This window comes from Agelaius phoeniceus, chromosome 7 (assembly GCF_051311805.1).
Source record: "Agelaius phoeniceus isolate bAgePho1 chromosome 7, bAgePho1.hap1, whole genome shotgun sequence".
Classification (NCBI taxonomy): Eukaryota; Metazoa; Chordata; class Aves; order Passeriformes; family Icteridae; genus Agelaius; species Agelaius phoeniceus.
Window position 1 is genome coordinate 44404253 of NC_135271.1, and position 23646 is coordinate 44427898.

The following is a 23646-nucleotide window of genomic DNA, read 5'->3' on the forward strand; positions in this document are numbered from 1 at the left end:
GCGCCCGCGGGCGTCCTGTGAGGGGCTGCAGCCGGCCGGGAAAGAGAGACACGGCTTGGGGAGCCTGGGGAGACAGGAACCGGGCTGTGCGGGAGCCCCACCGCGACAAGAAAGAGAGCCCAAGAGAAACACTGTGAGGGGAAACTGAGCTGCGAATGAGCCCGAGAGCGCCGGGCTGTGAGGGAGGTCCGGGCTTTGAGGAGGTGCCGTCCTCCGCCACGTTCCCGGCAGCCTCCGCCGCTGGGGGGGGGGGGCCGGCAGCGGCGCAAGATGGCGGCGGACAGCGAAGTGAGTGTGTGTCCCGCTCCTCCCGCCCGCTCCCTGTCCCTCGACTGTCCCTCTGCCTCCCCCTGCTCTCTCCGCTCACCGCCTCTCTCGCTCTCTCCCCGCAGCCCGAGTCGGAGGTGTTCGAGATCACGGACTTCACCACCGCCTCCGAGTGGGAGAGGTAGGTGCTGCTCGCCCCTCACTCGGCGCGAAGTGCGCGGGGTCTCCGCCGAGCGCGGCCCGGCCGCTGCTGCCGGGGCAGCCGCTCCGCCCGGCCGGGAGCACCCGGAGCCCTTCCCGGAGCCTTTTCCCGGCTGTTCCGCCTTAGGCTCAGGCCGCGGCCGAGGAGCGGGTTAAGAGGCTCTAGTCGAGCTGGTTCTGAACTTAAGGTCCGGTTTAATACCTGTTTGCAAGGGATTAGAATATACACTCAGAAGGCTTATGTGTTTTCTAATTAGCTGTCTGATTGTTAAGACAGTCATCTCATAGCTGAAGCCTTTAAAAGTTAGTAGAACAATGTGCGAAGAAATTTAAGGCAAAGAACGCTCTTGTACTTTGAATGTATTATTTTTTAAATGCTTTTTCCAGCAATGATAACGTTTATGACAGGAGACAAGAGATTTCAAGTGCTGCACTTAAAATCTGAATTTAGTGATAATTTTGTCTTAAATGATTATCTATCTGTTAACAATGAAACAGGAGTTATGTGCTACAGCTGTTATGTGCTGCAGTACCAGAAAAAGGAAAGGTGAGATTCTTAAAACAGTCAAAAGATGCTCACAGCTAAAAGTAACTGTTATGTGAAATTTAAGCACAGGAAGACTGTTTAGTGTACAAGGAAGCAGTTTTTCTGGCTTTACTGTGATACTTGTAGTGTTTGTTTGTTCTTTGGGCTTTTCTAAGGAATACCATAGCAGAACAACACTGTCTGCTTTGAGGTGGCTGTATTATAATGCAGGTTTAGTGTTCAGCAAATATTAATGCCTTTTTCCCTCCTAATAGATTTATTTCAAAAATAGAAGAAGTACTCAATGACTGGAAACTTATTGGGATTTCTTCAGGCAAACCTCTAGAGAAGGTCAGTTACTGCTTCTGAATTTTCCTGTAGAATTTGAATTGCTAATTAGTAATACAATAATGTACACATGTATTTCATCTATTGCTGTTTTTGTAGGTGTGGCAGATAATAACTTCATTAGGGAATTTCACTTGTAGAAGTGTCAATTTGACAAACAATTACTGTAAATTCATTGGTGGGTCATCTGCCAAACAGGCTGTTTACCTGACAAAGATGGATCTTCCTGTAGTGCTTAGAGATTTTTTTAAAATTCGAAGTTTGAATCTGGAAACATGCTTGAAGCTGCTCTAAATACCCAAGGAATCTTTTTGTCCTGCCTTGTGCCTTTGTCACACCTCATATATTTATGGCTGAGGTTTGCACAGTGCTACTTGTGACTCAGTGTGTTTCATAGATGGGAGAGATTTTTTCAGAGTCTAATTAGAGCTTTTGTGATGCTTTCTCAGTCCTGTGAAATGCAGAGGAAATTGCTGAGCTCTTCTGCATAGTAATGCAGATAAACTCAGCTGGTTTGTGTGGAATGGCTGCTGTGTTTCCAGGGGAATCTCATTGCTTTTCATTCTAGTCAGGTACAGAGTATTTGGAATAAAACTTATGTCATCTAATAAATTGCACTTTAGCTGTCCCTGTATTCCTACATGTCTTCTTTTCTAGACCAGAGCTCTTTTCCTAACACCCTGTAAGATCTAAGGATTGTCCAAGTTGCTTTTAGTAGGAGCAGTGGTGCTGATTTTTTAGACATTCCCATGCTGTATTTTTGTTTAAAAATTAATTATTCTTACACAAGTTTTGTAAGTTGTAGATAAAAACAATCACTTGTTGGTGAAGGTAAATATCAAGGTAATATTTGCAGAGAACAGTTTAGATATAGATGAAATCCCAGGTGGGAAACTTCTGTCTCTGGGCAAAGCTGAGGCTGTAACAGATGTACAGTTGCATATGGGAAGATGCAAATCTTTATTGCCATATAGTTCTGAAGACTGCAAGATGATATCTGATTTTTGGAATGAACATGATTATTGGCAACATGGATTTTAGCAGCCAGCTACCATTATAATGAAGAGCTTTGAGAATTGCTTATTGAAATGAAATCATGCCAAGCCATTAGGCTGTAGAAAAGTGTGAATAAACATTATTGATCACATAGGCAATATTTGAAAGACTAATTTAAAGACTTTTAAAGACTAATAAATGTTAACCTAAATTTATGAGATAATATCTTCTTTTTTTATATGCAGGGTATATTTACCACAGGAACATGGGAAGAGAAATCAGATGAAATTTCATTTGCAGACTTCAAATTCTCAGTTACCCATCATTATCTTGTACAAGAACCCAGTGACAAAGATGGGAAAGAAGAGCTGGGAGAAGGTATCTGATAGTTCCCTTCCATAGTTGTAAGGATAATGCCAGAAGACAGTGTCAGAATGTGGAGTCCACAGTGTGCTGATTTGTGTCTGTGTGGGATTTTCTGAGGTCTGATGAGTGTGATCTGACATTTCTGCTTTTAGTTTGCTTTGCATTCACACAGTGCTAATAGAGGGCAGTTGTAAGTGAGCTGGATGGATGTGATGATACATTGATCATGTATCAATTTTTGTCACAGATGCCCTTCCTCTGCCAATGCAGGACTTGCTGTGCATGAACAATGACTTTCCTCCTCGAGCCCACTGTCTGGTGAGATGGTATGTGTGCTGCCTCTCATCTCTACTGCAAATGAGCATAGCAGCTGGCAAATCTGGCAGAATCAGTTGAAGCTTAAGGAAAATGATTCTTTAGACTAGACACAAGACAAAAGTGCAAAAAAAGCCTGCTATAGTGGGCCTATCTTTAATTTGTTTTTTTTTTTCCCCAAATATTTGTCTCAATTTCATATACTAACCAGGCTTTTATATATGTAATATTTAGGTACATTCTTAAAAAGGAAATCTGCACCACCTTAACAAGCAACAATTATATTCTTAGTAATGCAAATCTTGAGCACATAATAGGATTTGTTCTGGAGAGATTGGTTTTATGTATAAACACTTTCAGTCATTATGAACATAAACTGGAAAACCTCAGGACTGCTAGAGCTGGAAGTGCTCCCAGTCAAACACATTACAGTGATGGAATTCTGTTACACTCAGGTGGTTTGTGAGTTCAGGATCTGCAGCACCCCATACCCACTCAGTTCTTGACCTCTCTAAAAATAAAGAGGTACTTGCATCAAATGAACAGATTTCACAGTCTGTTGGTGACAATTAGGTTCTCCAGGTCACAATATTTTTTAAGAATCGTGTTTCAGCTGGCTTGCCAGGGACTAGAAAAGTGCTTTTTTCTCTTTGTCTCTCAAGGTACGGCTTACGTGAGTTTGTGGTTATTGCTCCGGCTGCGAATAACGATGCTGTTATTAGTGAATCCAAGTGCAACCTCTTGCTGAGTTCCATTTCCATTGCACTGGGCAACACTGGCTGGTAGGTGAAAGCATAAACCTTTTTACATGTCCAGGTAAAACTCCAGCATACTGCATTGGTGAGGAAAAATGTATTAAATTGTTAGCAAAATATGTTCAGAGGTTTTTGTTTATTTGTGTAATATTGTTAGAGAAGGATTTTAAAAATCCCCATGTGTAAAGATTGAATCAATGTTTTGTTTATTTTCATTATTCTTTAAAAACCTTTAGGGCTGTTAAAAGCTACTAGAAATTGTAGGAATAATATGTAATTTATAAAACATCGCTTTAGCAAGGGGATTTCTTCCCTATCTGTAGTAACAGTAACTTCCTAATCTTCCTCAAAAATTATATAGGCTGAAAATGAGGTAAGTGAAGTCATGAAGTGGGCTGTGGTTATGGCATGGGAATTGGTTGGGCATTCTGTTAATGACATTTACAGTGATTTTCTGTGATTCCTGTGAAGTGTTTCAAAGTGTGTTGGTCTAAGAGAAAATCTAAAGGATGAAATGATGCTAGGATATTCAGCTGGTTTTAGAGACTGCAAGGCAGCAGGACACTTGAATGATGTGCAGTATTCCTGTCGTGCAGTCAGGTGCCCCTGTTCGTGCAGATCCATCACAAGTGGCGCCGGATGTACGTGGGGGAGTGCCAGGGCCCGGGCGTGCGCACGGACTTTGAGATGGTTCACCTGCGCAAGGTGCCCAGCCAGTACACCCACCTCTCAGGGCTGCTGGACATCTTCAAAACCAAGATTGTAAGTACAAACTGATGTCATGTATCATTTATGTTCAACCCCTAGAGTGTTTGAGAGGATGCTCTTTACATTGGATTTGTTCTCTGGTATTTTGAAGGGCTGCCCTTTAACACCTCTGCCTCCAGTTAGCATGGCTATTCGCCTTACCTTTGTGCTCCAGGACTGGCAGCAGTACTTCTGGCCACAGCAGCCACCAGGTAGGAGACTTGTGTCCTCAGAATAACTCATTTTCAGACAGCCAAACAATGCTAAAGAAAATATTTGTGTATCTTGCCAGAAGAATTCTAGCATTTTCTGCTTTGCTAGGAAAGGCTTCAGTCCAGTCCCACCCTGTATGATAAGCCAGCCAGCTTAAAGCTGCTTTCAGGTTCTAGCTTATGGCTGGGACAGATGTTTTGGGTAGGGCTGTGCCTGGAAATGTGGATTAGTCAGCATTTAGAAATACAATGATGTTTCTAAAATAGTGGTATCTATGTGGAATGAAAAGAGTGACCGAATCTGTGAAGAATTCTGCCCTGGATTTCTTAGGTAAATGTTTAGATTCATATTCTAGAAGATGCTAATACCTTGTGGGAGTTTTTGTCAATTGTTTCCATAAAGTACCTTACTTTGGTACTTCACTATCTAAGTGTATTAACAGTGGGAAAAGCAGAAAATACTGTATGGACCTCACTTGAGGCAAAGGTTTGGATTTTTATTATCGTTGACACAATACTAAGTTTAATGCAGGAGGAATTTCTGAACAAGCCTTTTGTTATAGTAGCCTTGCATGAAGGGTAAAAATAATGTGTAGTCTTAAATTTAAAGTATATAAAGCAGACTTGATAAATTTATGCCATAGTGATGCTGTTTAGGAAAAACAGAGGTAGTTACTGGTTTGGTAGTCTCAAAATGATCTCTTTTATTCTTGGTGGTGGTGCTGTCTTCCTTGAGTATCAAGGATTTGGTTTTAACAGAAATATTTCTATATAGTTAGTAGCAGAAAATAAATTATAAACTTTTCAAAGGTAAACAAACCCATAGGAAAAAGGTAGATATTAGTTCCTCCTTAACTGATGTGGTGTTTTAGGTACAAGGTGATGGAACAGTTAAAATGCCCAAGTTCTTTCCTTGGCTTGGTAGCAATTTTACATAACAAGCTTGAGGTATTTAGGGTACATTTGGAGAGACAGAACTCATGTGGCCTTGCTTTTCTAATTGTTTGGCTTTCCTTTGCTTAAAAAAGTACAGTAATCAAAATCCTATGTTTTGAGGAACTGTGCAGTGAGATTGATTCTGTGCTCTGTAGCTGAGGAATGTATGTTGAACATGTGTAAAGAGAGTCCTGCTTATTAGAGAGAAAATCAGTGCTGTTTTAAGTGATAGTTCCTCTTTGGTTAACCAAGTTTACCTAAAGAACTTGGGAAATGAATTCCACAGATTTTATCTTTTTATTGTTTCTGCAGACAAAATCTATTTTCTGTTGTCTCTTTGCCTTGCTGTAGTTATTCACTAAGTCAGGATCTCAGGTTTGTCATGGATGAGTTGTATCACTCTGATCATATTTCCTGATTGGAGCAGTTTGAGTAACTTCCACTCCTTTAGCAGCAGAGTTGTGGTTAAGGGTGTCAAAGTGTCTTGCAGAACCTGGAGATGGACAGCATCAGTTTTACTGCTCTTGCTACATGCAGTTGTGGTTTTATGTTCACTGGGAGGATTATATACCATCACTCAATTAGCTCTTCTCAAATAAAACCAAAGAATTTCAATGTCTTTTATCTCCTCTGCAGAAGAAATTATGTAATTAAGTTATCCAGGTACTTCATCTGCTAATCCCTCACTTGTTTTGTTTGTGATCAGTTTGCCAGATGCAGTTAAAATTGCAGATCAGATGCTGTAACAGCATTATTATAATGGCATTGCAATACATTATTATTATTGCCCACTTTAATTTTTGTTCAGTGGAGGCTGTCTGGTTTTGATTTATGTATTTGAAGGCTATACCATGGGAAGTGCCTGAGGGTGCTGGGAGGCATCTCTGAGTACCTGGGACTACAGGGAATCCCCCAGATTATTTGATTAAGTCCTCTTTTGATAAAATTGTCAACTTTTAAAAGTAGTTGTTTTTTCACTCTGCAGAGTTGCTCTCCCAGTCTTCCTTCTCTGCTTGGAACTGATTTCCTGCCCAAGCATTTTTATGGCACTTTTGTGTCTGTTCTTGTGCCAACATTGAATCTTTAGGGCTGTCTTTATATCTATCATCACTGTCTGTATGAAGGGAATAACCTCCCCTCAACAGGAATGACAAGAATTGTATCTGTCCCTTTGAATGTCCTGTTTCAGTTTCTGTTGGAAGCAATTACTTTGACTATGTTAGGATTGTGTTCTCCTAGCTCAGTCACCTTCTCTGGTCATCCTGCAAGTTACAGTCTTTGCAGTGAAATAAGGTGATAGGCTGCTTCAAATGTTCCACAAATTCTTTATGGAAAATGTGTTGATTTTTCTCCAGATATAGATGCTCTAGTTGGGGGAGAAGTTGGAGGCCTGGAATTTGGGAAGTTACCATTTGGTGCCTGTGAAGATCCTATTAGGTAAGAGAAGAGTTCAGAAAACTGGTTTATAAATTTCTTAATGGAGGACTTAAAGGTATGTTATTTCAAATCTTAGCTTTGCCAACCTGCCACTTAGCATGCCCAACAGATACTTAATTATTCAAGTGCATCAGAAACATCTGTGAAGGGTAATGGTTTAATAACAAGTAAGGCCATTTGTAAAATTGATGATATTCAGATTCAAGCTCATGTGGGTTTTACAATAAACTTCTGCAGTACCCCATTTATCTCTGAAATTATTATCTTGAAATGTACCTCAAGATAAACCTTAAAAATTATGTACTTTTGTGCAAAGGTTGGACTTGCTCTCATATATGCAGTGAGAAAACTTACTGGAAAACAAAGAGAGAATAAAATATGAGCTATCACAAATACCTTTCAGAACATTAACTGTGGTGAAGGGAAAACGTTCTGCTGCTTAAAGACTGAAATCTGGTTTTGTTTCAGTGAGCTGCATTTAGCTACAACATGGCCTCACCTTGCAGAAGGGATAATTGTTGACAACGATGTTTATTCGTAAGTATCTGGCCTGAGTTGCACATGAGTGCTTTTTTGCTCACTGCTGCATCTTGGTGTCATCTCAAACACTGTGTGGCTTCACGTGTGGAAAAGAACCCATTTTGAGGAATGCTAATGTCAGCTGGTAGAACATTTGGGAAAACACCTTTTGAAATACATTTCTGTGAGAAAATATTATTGTGTTGTAATCTCAACAGAACACAAACCCCTGGTTTTGAGCATATTCTCATGTTAGACTTGAAAATTCTGTGTATCACATATTTCTTGGAAAAGATTATAGTAGAGCTTGAAAGGTAAAAACAATTCACTGCTTGATATCCCTCTCCCAAAAACTCATCCAGGTTTTCTGCTAAAGAGGAAGAAGTGTTTCTTGTTCATGTCATGCACACACATGAGAACAGGGACTCTTGCTTGTCATGTTCTCCTATGTAACGTGGTGATCTCACATGACATTTATTGAGAGTTTGGTACTCATCTTTCCAATACTTACAGTGGCATTTGGTTTTCTTTTTTCTTTTTTTCTTTTCTTTTTCTTCTTTTTCTTTTTTAAATTTTTTCCCCAAGTGACCTGGATCCACTTCAAGCACCCCAGTGGTCTGTGAGAGTTAGAAAAGCAGATAACCCTCAGTGTCTGTTGGGTAAGACATCAGAATTTCCTGTCTTCTTTTGCAACTTTTAAACTAAAACTACCAAGTTATGAAGTTAGGGTTGAGCTGTTGATTACCTGATGGCCTGTTTGCTCACTTCCCTCATTTTTTGGAGTGAATAGTATTTTGGGTTTCTTTTTCAAGAACACAAGCTTTGCACTGTACAAGCTTTGTACTTACATAAATTCCTTTTGTAGTTTATTCTGTGTCTGTGTATGGTGAAATTCATTGCTATTCTTATTTCACCAGATTCCAGAGAATAAGAATTTTCTCTGTGTTCTGTGAAAATTTAGATTTCCTAGAATCTTCCCATTTTATTAAGTGTGTTTTGCATGTATCCATCTCCTTAGTTCAACCAACCTTTCTGACAGGGAGGATTAATACTTCTGGAGAGCTGTACTCCTCTGTCCATCCTTGCCTTTAAGCTTGTGGGGAAAAGGGCTTCAAAACTTTCCCAGTTTTATCTTGTTTTGGGTGAATTAAACTGCAGGCAGAGCTGTACTCTGGAGAGATGGCCAAGAGCTGCCTGGGTGTGCATTTACCTAAGCTTTAATTATGTGGCTTTTGTGCTTCAGATAATTTAATTATGTGGATTTTGTGCACAAGATATTTGTGCTTCAGAACAAATTATCAGATGTTCTTTGAGAAGAAAAGATAAAAATTACTGTCCTTGGGGAATAATTTAGAGTGTTGGCTCATTGCTCAGTGAGAATTTTGGCTGAGTTCAGGAGCTTTTTTCCTCTGCCAGGGGACTTCCTTACTGAGTTCTTCAAGCTTTGTCGTCGGAAGGAGTCAACGGATGAGATACTTGGAAGGTCTGCATTTGATGAGGAAGGAAAAGGTAAAACTAAAATCCAGTTGATTTGTGTTACATGTATTTAATTGTTTTGTGCTAGTTTACCTTCCCTGTACCCTTATCTTGACTGGTATTTATAACTCTTACACATACTCCTGGGGATTTTCTGGCCAGGGCTTCATGGTGAGATTTCTCATGAATTCTAGACAAGTTTAGCTCCCAGAGTCCCAGAGGGACAACTGCCTCTGTTAATGTTGTGTCTGTTTCTTTTTACAAGAATAGAAAAGCTTAAAATTTGACTAGAATGTACAAGAGTTGGTTATAGGACACATCAGATTTGTCTCTATAATTTTATGTATTTTTGCTTTTTCCACTTCTTTCTCCTTTTTGTTATACTCTGTAGTACACGTCAACAGCCAGTTTAAAGAGTCTTTCATCTGTTTGAAAGGTTTTGCTCTCATCCTCTCCATTTTAATGACTTTTGAGGAAAAAAAGAAAATTAAAACTTCCCAAATTATCTGACCAGCATTCAGGCTTTATCCCAACTATATAAATAGTGCCATCTTTTTGATGTCTCTGTCCCTCTCTTTGGCTTTTCTTGATGTATATAGTGAAAATTCCCTTTCTTCCTGCTGCTTGTCACCTGTTCTTCCCTCTGTATGGAAGGTCTGTATCAATGTATTTTCCTTGGTTATACTTGACCTTAGTTTTGAAGAAGGAGCTTCTAGTGAGCTGAAAAAGGTGTTAGACTGAGGAGCATGTGTATAACTCATAGTGCTTGGCTTACAGTTCCTTTAGTCCTTCTTAGCGCTGGGCTTTTTCAGGCTGCTCCTAATTATTCACTTAAATTTGTCAGCTCTCCTTATAACAATATTAATTCAGTTTATTGTAAGAGACATTCTAGAGTTTACCAGCAGTAGGTCTGAAAAAACCCCAGTCTTTTGATTTGAGAAGTTAACCTGAGAACTCTAAAACAGTCGTGCTTACAGTATATGAGGCCAGTGATTAATACAGGATTTATTTAATATTTATCTAAAGCTTTAGCATATGCTGGAGCAGTCTTTGTTACCTGCAATGTGTTTATTGGTCTGTATAAACAAGATTTAAATACTGAGTCTTCAGCAAGCTTTTGGGATACTCTGTTGGTAACTCTACAATAGCAGTGCTGCTACAGCAGGCACTACCTGCAGCCAGCTCAGTCTAGACTTCATCTGGTGAATTAAATCAAGGACAGTTTGTGACTCATTTGTGACCTCCTTCTGCTGCCTGTATTAGCTAAGAACAGTGAATGTCAGGCCGGGAACCTGGCAGCAGAGCTTCACAAGGAGCTAAATATTAATACAAGATAAACAGGCTGATTAAGACAGGTGAACTCTTGAAGAGACATGTTCTAGTGCTTGGGGGTTTATTTTATTTTGTTCTAACTGTTTGTATTTTATTTGCTAGAGGTTGCTGATATCACCCATGCGCTGTCAAAGCTCACGGAGCCAGCACCAGTCCCAATCCCCAAATTATCAGTCACAAATATGGTTCACAGTGCCAAGAAGAAGATCCGCAAGCACAGAGGTGTGGATGAGTCTCCTCTGAACAATGATGTGCTCAACACCATTCTCCTGGTGAGTGAGCTGTCCCTGCACGTGGATTCAGAGAGCACATGCACTTCATACACTGATGCATTTGCTTTAGAGCCTGTGGCAGATTTAAAGATATCTGATGTCAGTTCCAGTGCTCAAATTGCATTTATCAGCTTCTGGGAACAGCCCAAGTTATTACAAGTCTGTGTACTATAAGTGGGCTAAAACTGATCTCTGAACTCTGCTAACAATTTTAATTATAGGCATTGCTGTTGTGAAGCCAGCAGTAACTTTATAGAGAAAGTGGAAAAGGCAGGAAAACCATACTGATGGAAGGTTTAATTTTTTTTTCTTCAAGTTCTTATTTCCTGATGCTGCTGACAAACTTGCAGATGTATTTGAAAACAGAGCCAGCACTTCAGCAGGAAACAATCCTCCTCCAGAGAATGAAGATTATGTAAGTTTTGTTGAGTGACACAAGAGAGAAGGCAATTTTGAGTGTGTGTTTATATAGACTTTGCTGTGCTTGCTCTATATCTTGTAATACTTACCTTTTGAAAAGATGAATTTACCTTTGTGGAATCTCTGCGTAGAAATAGTGATGATTTCTGTTTCCTTGGAATTCCTTTTTTCTTCTAAATACTGTAGTTTTTGGTATCTTCTAGGCTTAAAATGTTGCTTAGCCACTTACAAATAGGAAAGAGCTCACATGGTTTTGGAAAACAATGCCATTGTTTCTGTATTTCTTGCTTTCTTTTATTTCTTCCCTAGAATCTCTTCAGTCAGTTTAAGTCTGCTCCATCTGACAGTCTGACATACAAATTAGCTTTGTGTCTTTGTATGATAAACTTCTACCACGGAGGAGTCAAAGGAGTGGCACATCTTTGGCAAGAGTTTGTGCTGGAAATGCGTTACAGATGGGAGAACAACTACCTTATTCCAGGGTGAGACTTGCTCTTGCTCCTTGGTCATAGAAAATCATCTTTGTTCCAGGAGCTGAGTGGGGTCACTGTGACTTTGAAACACACAGTTTTGGGGTTTTTTTAATTGCAAATGCTATCTCTGTTTTTATTACCCTACTTCCTTAATGAAAGAAAGGGCAGGGAGTAAGGACAAGCATCTGTGCCCTCCTTTGAAAACTTCCAGATGCCTGGGGAAGCTTGACTTAGACTTTCATTCCACTGTGTGAGTGAGGATGGGGAAAAAAACTTACTGTGGTAATGACTTAGACATTCACTCCACTGTGTGAATCAGGGTGGGGAAAAAAACTTACTATGGTGTAGTTTCACCTCTCTTCTAAGGGAGCTGTTCCAAGGCCCTGCTGGTGCAATGGCCTTTTTGGGTATTCCAGCCCTTCCAGGTTCTGTCTGCTGCAGCAGAACTTGGGACAGACCAAACCAGGGGCTCTCTCAAGATGAGGTAGAGCAGTAACATACCCTGCTTTTAGGGTTCTGGTGTTTTGGTTGGGATTTGGGGTTTTTTGTTGATGTGACAGACTGGCTATTTAGTCACTAGTTTGTACTTTGAAATGGTTACACTAGCAGGTAAAATAGAAGCTGAAATGTATAGAATTGACTCCAGTTTTAAAAGTACAGTCAAAGATGCTTAATTCCTGTTTGAAAGCAGTTACCTTTTCAACTTCCAATTGGAAAACTGCCCAGGAATGCAGGGTGTTTCACACTAGTGTGAGTGATCTCTGAGCTCCTGAAATGACCTCTGGGAAATGCATGTAATTTAAATTCTGGGTTTGGCTGTTGAGATAATAGAAGAGCTGTGTAGTTGAAATGGTGGGGGTGGGTTCAATATGGGTATTTGTCCCTCTTCTAGATTTTGTGTGATTTAAGACCACATATGTGTGAAAGATTCAACTTTATAATTGATAATGGTTACACTTCTACCTTTTGTTAGATTAGCTAATGGCGCTCCAGATCTGAGATGTTGTTTACTGCACCAGAAACTTCAGGTAAATATCCCAAATTTAAGAATTATTTTTCTCCTACTTTCAAAATTATAGCAATGATTAGCTAAATACGTTGTTTTGTAGATTTAGTTGTCCTTGTGTTTTTTTGGGCATGGAATTTATTTCTTGAGAAAAATTTTGTTACAGCAACAAGTTCAGTGGAATTATCTTTTAGAATTGTAAGACCTTTTCAGTGGCTCTACAGGTTTTTCTGTATGATTGTCTCCATAAGGGAAATAATTGTTGAACAATTTTTTTTTGTTGTTCCTTTAACTTGTTAAATTAGATGCTAAATTGTTGCATTGAAAGGAAGAAAGCAAGAGATGAGGGGAAAAGGGGCAGCATGTCTGATCGTTCACCTGGTGGTGCTTCTGGTGATGGTGCCAAAGGAGGAGACCACTCTGGAGATAACCCTGATAAGGAAAAAGAATTTGGCAAGTCTTGGGAATCGTGGAGTGACAGTGAAGAGGAGTTTTTTGAATGTCTCAGTGACACAGAAGATCTTAAAGGAAACGGACAGGAAAATGGCAAGAAAGGAGCAAAAGAGTCTGTAAACTTAAAACCAGAAGGTCGTTTGCACCCACATGGAAAACTGATGCTGCTGCATCCAGGAGAGCCTCTCTACGTTCCCATAACACAGGTGAGGGAGCAGGAGCTGAGAGCACACAGAACGTGCCTCACCTGGGACTGTGAAACTGCAACAGTTTGCAGGTTACAGCCTTGTATGTTGTTAAAATTGCTGGGTGCTTTTGACCTAATACCTTGTTTTTAATCTTTAAAACTGAATGAGGCTGCTAATCTCACATGTTCTTTGTTTTATTTGAGAGTGAGTGTCTGTACCAAATTTCACTCCAAACAATATATTTAAACAAGAATTAAAATTCCTTGCCTACCTTAAGTATGGGGTTCTTTTTATTTCCAGTTCTTGAGGCATCTTCCATCCCCTCCTTACTTTCTTTTCTATAAAATAGGAGCTGCTGTGGTCCTTGCACCATGGAGATTTCTGCCTGACTTTGCACAGTACTGGATCAGTTTTGCTGCTCTATATGTTTTTCTCATAATTTCTCTCTCACATCTAAAAGGCCATAGTAATTTGGTTTGGTGCCATTCTCTACAGCAGGTTTATTATCAAACAACTAGAAATGTTACCTGACATCAACAAGCTTTCTTGCAGAGTGACCAGGGATGAAATAGGAAGTGGTGCTGTCACAGAAAGTAGTTTGAAATCAGCCATGCATGAAGAATACAGTGGTTTTCATTCTCCTGGGAGAAATTACTTCTAATTAGTGTTGCTTTGCTTGGGTAAAATGTATGAGCAGAGAGTAGTCAGGCAAAATGTTCTCAATTAATTAAGTGCTGACAGTATCGACAGCAAAAATTCTGCATTGCTTTGGGTAGATTTTCATCCATCTCAGCAAAATTGAACCAGTCAAACATTTCCAGGATTTCATTAGGATTTTGGCATTTTAGCAATATATCCTTATATTGTTACCTTATTTCCAGGTAATTCTCTGTGTAGTTTCTTTGTTGGTGTCCTCTTCAGATGCACAACTTGAGGCTGAACTGTTTAGGCAGTGGAAAGTTGCAATCATTTCCTCTGAGTACAGAGGAAGCAGAATGAACTAGGGCTGAGAAGGAGCTTCTTGCTTCTCCTCCCTTGCCCTTACCGTCTCCAGGAGGGGCTGTCAGTAACCCAGAGTGTTTCCTGCCGCAGGAGCCAGCCCCCATGACCGAGGACCTGCTGGAGGAGCAGTCGGAGGTGCTGGCCAAGCTGGGCACGTCGGCGGAGGGCGCTCACCTGCGGGCGCGCATGCAGAGCGCCTGCCTGCTCTCCGACATGGAGTCCTTCAAGGTAGCGCTGCTGTGACAGTACACGGCTTGCTTCCTCAGTCAGCTGTCCCTCCTGAGTCTGTTGGACAGGCCTGAAGGTTTACGGGTTTTTTTTTCTCCACAAAACAGTTCCCAGTTAGTTTCAAGTTGAAAATAGAAACCTATCGGGAAAACTCTTGGCACATTTCAAAATCTATGAGGATGTGATCTGTTACACTGTAACGTCCCAGTAAATTTACAAAATGTCTGTGGGAAGGGAAAAAGCACATCAAGCATACAATTGATCAGTTGTGAATTAAAACAGACATTCATCAGGTTGGGACTGGACTAACTGTGGTTTTGGGCTTCATTTCCTGTCTGAGCTCTGCAGAGGGAGCTAAGAGCACATCCACTGCTGTCATCACAGGAGCTCAACACTAAAAAGATTGGAGATTTTGTAATGAAATAGCCATATATATCTTTTTAATTATTGCGGTCTTTATGGTAAAAGGATATTATGTGCTGTACAGTTCGAGTATTTATAGTATAACAGTAATCACTTTATTAACAGGGACTCATGGCACATTAAATATATATGGTGTAATCTAAAATCTCAAAGTAAAAGTAGAGAACTATAATTGGAAGCACAAGTATACACTTCATAGGTACATCAAATAGAAAACTGGGATTCCTTTTATGTTCTGGACCTATAGATGTGGTTAATTGTGGTCATATTGCATCTATGAAAAATGAAGTTTTTTTTGTTTGGGGAAGATACTTCTTTAAAGTTCCTTTTCAAAAGAAGAAGAAAGTTGTCATTGGAAAGTTAAAAGATGGAAAGTCAGTGCTGAAAGCATACTTAGGCAGCCCACTGATTCTTTTAGTCTTTAATGGGATAAGCTTAGTGAAAATTCCTGTTTATTGCATGTAGCAGGTGCCAGGTAGAATCTTAACAGTACATATAATTTTGAGCTTGCCTGAAATAACTGATAATGTGCATATAGTAGGTGATGAGAAGATGATTTTCTTTGTTGTTGTTGCTGCTGATGGGGGTTTTACCCCTTGCCATTGTCTTGGTTTATGATTTATTCCCTCTGTCCTGCTGTACAGTTTGTTGGCTGTGGACAAAAGAATTTCCTGAGTTTTGTCTTTACTCTGTGCTGTACCCACTAAACCATATTTCCCTCCTACTCAGGCTGTTGTGTTTTTATAGGATTTTTCAGGAACACATTTTCTGTCCTCTCTTCCCTGCAGGCAGCTAACCCTGGCTGTTGTCTGGAGGATTTTGTGAGGTGGTACTCACCCCGGGACTACATCGAGGAGGAAGTGATCGATGAGAAGGGGAATAAAGTCATCAGGGGCGAGCTGAGTGCCCGGATGAAGATCCCCAGCAACATGTGGGTGGAGGCCTGGGAGACAGCAAAGCCAGTCCCAGCACGGAGGCAGAAGAGGCTTTTTGATGACACCAGGGAGGCTGAGAAGGTGAAAGCTCTGGGGCTGGTGCCAGTCTGGGCTGTGATGCTCCCTGCAGCCCTTCCCTCCCTCCCTGCAGCGTTTAAACACTGACAGGCCCTTGCACTGTGTCCTCGGAGTTACTGAAGTGTTTAGTGCATGGCTTAGGGTTGATTGGAAGTTCCTGCTGCTGTACAGGAGAGTGTTTGACATATGTAAAAGTATGCAATGTTACTTAGGTATTTTTTTAAATGATTAGTAAATAAAACAGATTTTTAACTGCATATACATTAGGAACATTTTAGTTTCCTAATGCAGTTATTTTTAGTTTCATTCCAGCCTGTTGGGCAGATTCATGTAAAACTGCCTCTCAGGTCTTACAGTGGTGTTCCATTCTTGTGAATTCATCCTTCCAAAGTAGCCTTATCTGTGGGAAGTAGTTTTGATCACTAAAATACTGAATTTTCTAATGTTGCAGGTACTTCATTACCTTGCAGTTCAGAAACCAGCTGACCTTGCAAGGCATCTCCTGCCTTGCATCATCCATGCAGCTGTACTCAAGGTAAAGGAGGAAGGTAAATAATGTTTAATAAATTATTAAGATATTTAAGGGGCAACAGTGATGCAGTCAATAATTACAACTTTGTTTCTTTCCTTATAATAGAAACAGTAGAAGATATATCTTCAGTTAAGAAGATTATTAAGCAGATAATATCCCATTCCAGCAAAGTGCTACGGTTTCCCAGTCCAGAGGACAAGAAGTTGGAAGTAAGGCTTTTGTACTGGCTGGGGCTGAAAACCTGCTTGACTTTTGTACTGTTCATGGCAATGTTAAAAAAAAAAAAGTTTTTAATTTTCCCTTTTATTAAACTCTTGCAGGAAATCATTGCTCAGATTATGAGTGTGGAAGCCATCATTGCCAGGGCAAGGTCTCTCAAAGCAAAATTTGGGGTAGAGAAATGTGAAAATGAAGAGGAGAAAGAAGATCTACAAAGGTGACTTGTTTTTTTTTTGAATTCTTATTTTTCATTGTGTTTTGTTTTTCCTCTGATGCTCTTGTTTGTACTTAGGACAATGGTGACAATAAAGAAATACTTAGGAATCATATTTGGGTATCCCTGTCACTAGACTGTCTAGAGATGATGTGTGTGGGTACCTCAGTGCTCCTCCAATTAAGCATCTCTTTGATCCAGGTTTTTTTAATAGGATTTGGTTTTATCTTGACAGTACTGGGGACTAACTTTTTTTTTTGTATATATAAAAGGTATATTTGATGAACTCTATTATCATACCTAAAATTAGGACTAGAAATTTATTATTTTTTATAAATACTATGGAATGAAAGAGCCTCTTCTACAGTTGTTTTCTTATTCTTGTCTCCCTGTTGATGTGAAATATCACTGAGCAGCTCTGAATGGGAAGTGACAAGGAATGTTCCCTTGCATCACTACCTACTGTCAGGTTATTTACTTGCTGCTCAAGATGAGTAATGTTATAAAAGCCAAGTTAACTTCTTGCTGCTGTGCTGGGAGGGAGAGATGACATTTGTGCAGTATGTGTTGGGAGTTCAGAGGTGTGGTGTCTGACCCAAGCAATGTCTGTGTGCTAAGGAAAAATGTGAATATTTCTGCATGGCCAACACCATGGAGGCTTTCCTGTTGATTTTATACATCTGCTTTATGACCCTGGGTTTCATTCTTAGGTTACTGAGAGGAGAAATTTTTCCTTAAACTTTTAGAATAGAGAAGCAAGAGAATCTGCCAGTTCTCACCCTGAGCAAATGATGCTTGGTGAAAGCCTTGGCACAGGAAACAGCTCATTTAGGTCAGCACACTGGATCTGGCCAAAGATTAACCATCCCTTTTTCCTTTTCAATCATTTGTTCCATCAGATTTGTAAACAGTCTCCTGGAGCAGCCAGAAGTGTCAGTGGTTGGTGCAGGAAGAGGACCTGCTGGCAGCATCATTCACAAGCTGTTTGTGAATGCTCAGAGGGTAAGAGAGAGCTCTGGCTTGTGCTGCAGCCACTCCTGATTTAACCAGAATGAGCCAATGAGTTACCATATGGTGCCAGTGTATTTTGTCTGCATTTCTGCATGTATTGTCATATATGTGCTTGAGGTGTTTTCTGTGATGTTCAACATGATTTTGGCAGTAACAGAACCTTGCAGGACCAAAGAAGAGTGAGTGAGCTGGGATGTTAAACAGTTGAAGCCAGCTGGGTAGATAGAGGTGTCAGTAATGCTTTATGTACTGCAAATAGTAAGGTCAGTAATGCTATTAAAGCAAGACAAATTTCTGCCTTATCACAGCAAGGTCAAGTGTTGATTGTTTCACAGAGGAATGTAGAGAAACTGGTCATAATATTATATATTTTAGAAGCAGTAACTTCTAAACTGAGGCTTATGCTTGGAATACTTGAGATTTTTTCTTTGGAAACCAGCATGCTTAGGAAGTTTCAGTTCTTTTTCAGTTTCTGCATTCAGTTTACCTATTGCCAGTGTTGCATCTGTTTTCTGGAGACCCTTCCCTTGCTGATATTGATATAAATGTTGCCTTTCTCTCTTGAGCAGTCTTTGGAATAATTAGTCTGAAAGTATTGATTTCCAAACCTCATGGACTGCAGTCAGCCTTCAGTTTCTATCAGAATTACACCTGTTTATAGCATCAGATTTTCTAACTCATATTTCACTACAGTGGTAATAACAAGGTAGCAGCCTGAAATCCCATTTGGAAATAATTGCTGGAAAAATGTTGTGATTGGGTGTTAAACACTTTAAAGGGATCAATGCTTTTGTAATAATCTGTATTTTGCAATTCGGCATAAAAAGGACCATTCTGAAAACAGACCATGCTTATTCTGAGGAATGAAAATCAGGACACTTCTTTTATTATTCCAGTGTCTAGGGAAATTGTGTTTGCAAACTGAACCTGCTAACCAGCCACATTTACCCTTTAAAGCCCTGTAAGTGATGCACACATATGCACGTGCCTCTTTAAAGAGAGTGGGTTTTCAAATCTTACTAAGTACCCTTAGGATGTGCACAAATTTCTAGGGTTTTATTCTGAAATGCCACGAACTAAAGCAGGGTTACAGGTATTTCCCACTAGCAGTGTTAATTAAGGTTTCTTAGTGGGACAGGAACCAACTTGCTACAAACCCCACTTTGTGTTGAACCTGCCACGAGTTATTTCAGTAGAGAGCTGTTTGGTAAATAGAAGTGAAATGAGTTCCCTGTTCATTACCTTTTGAACCTGGACTCCTCTCTGAGCTGTGTATAATGTGTTCTGTTCTTGAGTTTTCTCAGGAAAATTCTGATAGCCAGTGCATGTTCTTGGAGTGCATGATGTCTCTTAAACCTACAGTCTCCTCCTAACCTCTTGTAAGTCACCTCTGACTTGCCTTTGTTTCTGTCTTTCATCACTGGTTCTTTTCTCATCCCTTTCCAAGCTGACTGAATCTTCTGATGAGGTAACCAACTTTGTCCCTCCTTTCCCTCTCATCTTCTCTGCATAGAGCTGAACCTTCTGGTGGATATAGTGCAGCAGCCAGATTTAGTTTGTACTGGTGTTCACATGTTGAGCGTAAAAGTAACTTTGTGTTTCCAGAATGGTTTTTCTGTATTCACACTTTATTTTCAGAGCCAAATAATGCATAGTGAAGAGAGAGAAATGTTTTTTAAAAAAAAAAAGTATTTCAAAAAACCAAACCAAACAAAAACCTTTATTCAAGTGAGTATTGGTGTTTTCTGATGCTGAAATATGTGGCCATGCCTTTATATTCTTTGTTGTCATCACTGTTTGTTTGTTGATGGTTTGGGGGGAGGTGGTGATGAACAATAAGCTGGATGCTGCATTCCCAACACTAGTGCTTCCTGAAGGTGTGGAACTTTCTGGAACTTTCCCAATAGATATTTGGGAAAGAAGCAGGGTAACTGTGTGAAGTGTAGCACAGGGACGATCCTCTCTGTTGGTTTCCTTGAGCTGTTCTTGTGGGAACACGTGGCACTTGTCCCTGGTGGGTTCTGTGGCACAGCCTGCAGGGCTGGGTCCCTCTACTTCTGGGAGCAGAGGGGCAGCAGCAAAGGACCACAGGGGCAGCCAGTGGCTTCTGCCACACCTCAGGGATGGTGCCAGTTTGGAGTTGTACATGCTTGGATTAGGAAGGACCCTATTAGGGTATTGGTGGGGTTGTGTGTATCCATAGGTGTATGTAATCAGGGAATGTTTAGTGGGCATGCCAGCTCTTCTTCCAGTACCCAAGTGTCAGTGTTGCTACTGCCTGGCTCTGAGAGAATGAACTCCTTCTCCAGTTGTGATTGTGCAGCAGAGGGATTTCAGCAAGGCTCTCTGGCCATGAAAAGCCCATCCTGCAGTAGTGTTGGAGTCTGAAAGGCAGGTGGCTGTCAGGACTGCAGTACTGGCACTGATGATTTTGAAGTGGAGGCTGCCTTGGCCTCCTGTAGCTGCAGGGAGCTGAGGAGAGCACCCTGTCTGAGGAGGGGCCATTTCCTCCAGTCACAACCCTTGCTTCACACTGCCACATCAGAACTTCAGCTGGGCAGAGCTTCACCATCCACACGAGGGTTCTTCCATCTGGTTACGTTCACTTTATTTCCTAGCATCCCATTAGCGCTTTGCTGTGTGTACACATAAAGCCTCTAGCCGTGTTCCCCATTTCTAGTGTTCCTCTGAGAGCAGCTCTGTGAATCCCGGTGTCAGGCAGCAGGCTGCCCTGTCGCTGTGCTCTGTCGCAGGTGCCCGCCGTGCCGCTGGAGGAGGAGCTGCGGCGCTCGGGCTCTCCGGAGGAGCGCAGGCAGGGGCTGCAGTCGGAGTTTCCCCCGCCCGCGGGCCGGGAGGTGATCCTGCGCGCCTCGGTGCCCCGGCCCGCCCCCTACTCCAAGGCGCTGCCGCAGCGCATGTACAGCGTGCTGACCCGCGAGGATTTCCGCCTGGCGGGGGCCTTCTCGGCCGACACCACCTTCTTCTGACACGGCCGGGGAGCTGCCGAGGGACCGCAGCGCTGCTTCCCAAGGACTTGGACTGGCCACTGCAACTCAGCTCCGAGGTTTGGAATGGCTCCAGGAGTGGTTTCAAACTCTGTCCCAAGGGAGTGTATTTTCCTTTCCTTGCATTAGCTTAATTATGGACCTGAATGGGCTGTGTGCAAATATTCATGTTGAAATTCATGCAGAATGTGCTGCTTTACACTTGAGGATCAGACTTTATCAAGTGACATTAGTCTACTTAAATTGATATATATAAAAATATTAAGTAATTTATATTTATTACTAATCATAATCACAGAGCCCAGTATTTTTTTGGTTAATCGCTGTTTCAAGTGCTTCTGAAATATTCTCATTTTTATTTAAAGTGTACAGTTCATTCTCTAGTTTGTGCTAAAGTCTCCTGGTTGTCCAGATCTCGTCACTTCTCCCAGACAGAACTACGTGGACAGTGAGTCTGACTGACAGCCTGCAGTGCATCACTGAGGGGTTGGGATCCTTTGTATCCTTCCCTTGGTGCAAGGGCCAAAGCTGGATGGAAATGACACCCTGGAGGTGTCATTTCAGTTTCACTGTGAGCAACTCACTGGTGTTTAACCCAGGCTATTTGTCTGCACTCCCTGTCAGTCATCGATGGGACAGGAGGGGACAGCTCTGTCACCTCTGGCCCCTCACCCCACCTGTGCCAATGTTGCTTTACAGTGACCTTCATCTGTTTGAATGAGAATCAGCAGATCAGCATTACTCTACAAATGTACAGCTACAGTATTGTGGACATTACTCAATAAATATGAACGTGCTGTTGGCTCTCAGTATTCCCATGCTTTTCCATGCCCTCCTTGCATGCTCTGATCCAGGAGGGACATTGTGACTACACTGAGTACAGAGAGTTGAGTTCTGCTGGTAGTAGCAGGATCCCATGTGTTGCCCTAAAACTTCTTTGAGGGGACAGGGATCAGTGTCTTTTTTCCTCACATAAAGTTCTATGAATTAGAAATACATTTTTCAGGATGAAGAAGAGTTAGCAAGGTAAAATCTTGGCCACAGACCTTGTTTTCCAGGCTATTTGTGTGTTTCCTCACACATCAGGGTAAGTATGATAAAGACCTGTAGCTGCTCTTTAACTGTGTGGCTTCTTTAAAATTAATTACACCAAACAATTCCTGATTTACCAGTAAGTAAAATTTCAGTTAAGCTTCTTCCCTAATACTCCTGGTGTCCTTCTCTCTAATGAAATAATTATTACACTGCAGCGTGGCCTCTTGTAAAGGCTGCAGAAACTTGAAAGTCTCTCATACTTGGTTATCAGGCTATTCCTACCTGGTCATTTAAAGTGCTGGAGAGGTAATTCCTTTATCATACTGAGACACCACAAACATCATCAACACAGCTAAAGGCCTGTTAGTTTGACTGTAGAAAATACTGCACTCTTACCTTGTCTTAAACAGTCTTTGTCTCTGTTCAAGAGTTGTAACTTTAAAGATTTTTCTCAGAAGGATAACTCAGCTTATTTTAAGTAGCTGTAGTTGAAATTTCAGGCCTGCACTGTTTTGTGCAGAGCTCTGCTTTATGAGCTTACATCTCAGCATTTGAGGGTTGAGGGGGGAGGAGAGACAGAGCATTAAAAAAATCATCAGGAAAAAGAACTGTGTTTATTTAAAGTAACCGTAAAGCACGCCAGGTAAGCAGTCCAAAATTACCAGTATCTCTGCAATCTCATTAAGGAGAATTTGACTGTAGCATTTCCCAGAAACGACCTTTGATGAGATAATTGCTAATATTAATGTTTCCTATCCTGAGTAACATTTCAATACAAGCTGGTTTAAATAAAACCAGAATTCAACTGACATCAATTCTAAATACCAAAATCCTGTAAGTCAGGCCCATGCCAGGAGTTAGGCTTCTGTGGGTGAGCAGCACTAGAGGAAACAAATCACTTTGTGCTAGTTTTTGTCATAATCACTGTATTTTATTCTGTGGTTTTGGTATGTGAGTAACAAAAGGAATTAAAACTAAGACATCTTCTAGGTCCATGAAGTTCCCAATACAATTGAACCCTGTAATACCACCAGCAGGTTCAACAGAACTTCCTTAATTTCTTGCAGCCGTAACTACCCTGCAAGAGGAAACCATAATGCTTCAAAATGGCATTAAAGTTATACACAGAAATTTAGCTTTAAACCAGGGCCATTAAAAAACATGATGATAAGTACTTTGGATGTTACAGATAATTTCTTTGGTTTAATTCCTTACTGTCTTCTCTCTACCAACAGCATGATACCAGCAATTTCTGTTAAATCAGTGCAAGAGGAAAACACTAACTATATTGGTTTCACTGTTACAATGTACCTGAATGTACTGTGCATTTTACTTCTTCACCAAAAATTGGGTGATATCACAGGCATACTTTGTAGCTAAAGACTTTCTCTTCAGCTGGCTTCTTTCCTTGGCCTGTTTTGCAGTTCTCTGCAAAAGAGAGAGACAGGTTCAGTGAGTATTGATACTTGGAAACATGTCCAGCAGAAAACATTAGCTCACAGTTAAATTCCAGTCTTTATCTTTGCAGTAGACAGCATGATGAAATGCAAATGTTTATTATTATTTCCCCAAATCCAGAGGAAACTGTCATGTTGTAATAGTTTAATGCTGCATTTCCACCTTGGCTGTATGGGAGGGAGATGCTGTGAGCGCTGGGGTTCTGGAGCAGGGCTGAGGAGGAGCCTAAGTGCAGTTTCCCCCTGCTGTTCCTGTGAGAGG

At 41.0% G+C, this 23646-nt stretch overlaps 2 protein-coding genes across 4 annotated transcripts in view; one reads left to right on the plus strand and one right to left on the minus strand.

The window, feature by feature from the left end:
* The first annotated feature begins 152 nt into the window (after window positions 1-152).
* On the plus strand, window positions 153-21704 carry RAB3GAP1 (RAB3 GTPase activating protein catalytic subunit 1). 2 transcript variants are annotated; one of them, XM_077181723.1, is made up of 25 exons: window positions 153-288; window positions 393-448; window positions 1270-1345; window positions 2584-2716; window positions 2952-3030; window positions 3682-3801; window positions 4371-4536; window positions 4634-4733; window positions 7025-7106; window positions 7575-7643; window positions 8211-8284; window positions 9042-9134; window positions 10536-10705; window positions 11022-11120; window positions 11435-11607; window positions 12572-12626; window positions 12910-13263; window positions 14338-14475; window positions 15687-15914; window positions 16363-16459; window positions 16549-16652; window positions 16764-16879; window positions 17776-17878; window positions 19335-19355; window positions 20641-21704. In XM_077181723.1, exons 1-25 carry the CDS (start codon window positions 271-273, stop codon window positions 20872-20874), a joined length of 2958 nt encoding a protein of 985 aa, XP_077037838.1. In that variant the 5' UTR covers window positions 153-270; the 3' UTR covers window positions 20875-21704. The 2 variants fall into 2 exon arrangements, with proteins under 2 accessions (XP_077037838.1, XP_077037839.1); XM_077181724.1 differs by lacking the exon at window positions 19335-19355.
* The window catches only part of ZRANB3 (zinc finger RANBP2-type containing 3), a 43532-nt gene continuing 39380 nt past the window's right edge, over window positions 19495-23646 (minus strand). Inside the window, exons 21-22 of one of the 2 annotated variants that reach the window (XM_077181721.1) lie at window positions 23239-23355; window positions 19495-23005 (exon numbers count right to left, since the gene is read on the minus strand). In XM_077181721.1, coding sequence (XP_077037836.1) covers window positions 23257-23355 — 99 coding nt within the window. In that variant the 3' untranslated portion in view covers window positions 19495-23005; window positions 23239-23256. Of the gene's footprint in view, window positions 23356-23646 lie in introns of both variants that reach the window. The other variant, XM_077181722.1, reaches the window with a different exon arrangement.

Bases quoted from the DNA above. Each gene is read 5' to 3' on its own strand.
- RAB3GAP1 (XM_077181723.1), top strand. The intron at 1,346-2,583 runs GTCAGTTACTGC...TTTTATATGCAG, and splicing joins CAGGCAAACCTCTAGAGAAG to GGTATATTTACCACAGGAAC. The intron at 16,653-16,763 runs GTAAGGCTTTTG...AAACTCTTGCAG, and splicing joins CAGAGGACAAGAAGTTGGAA to GAAATCATTGCTCAGATTAT.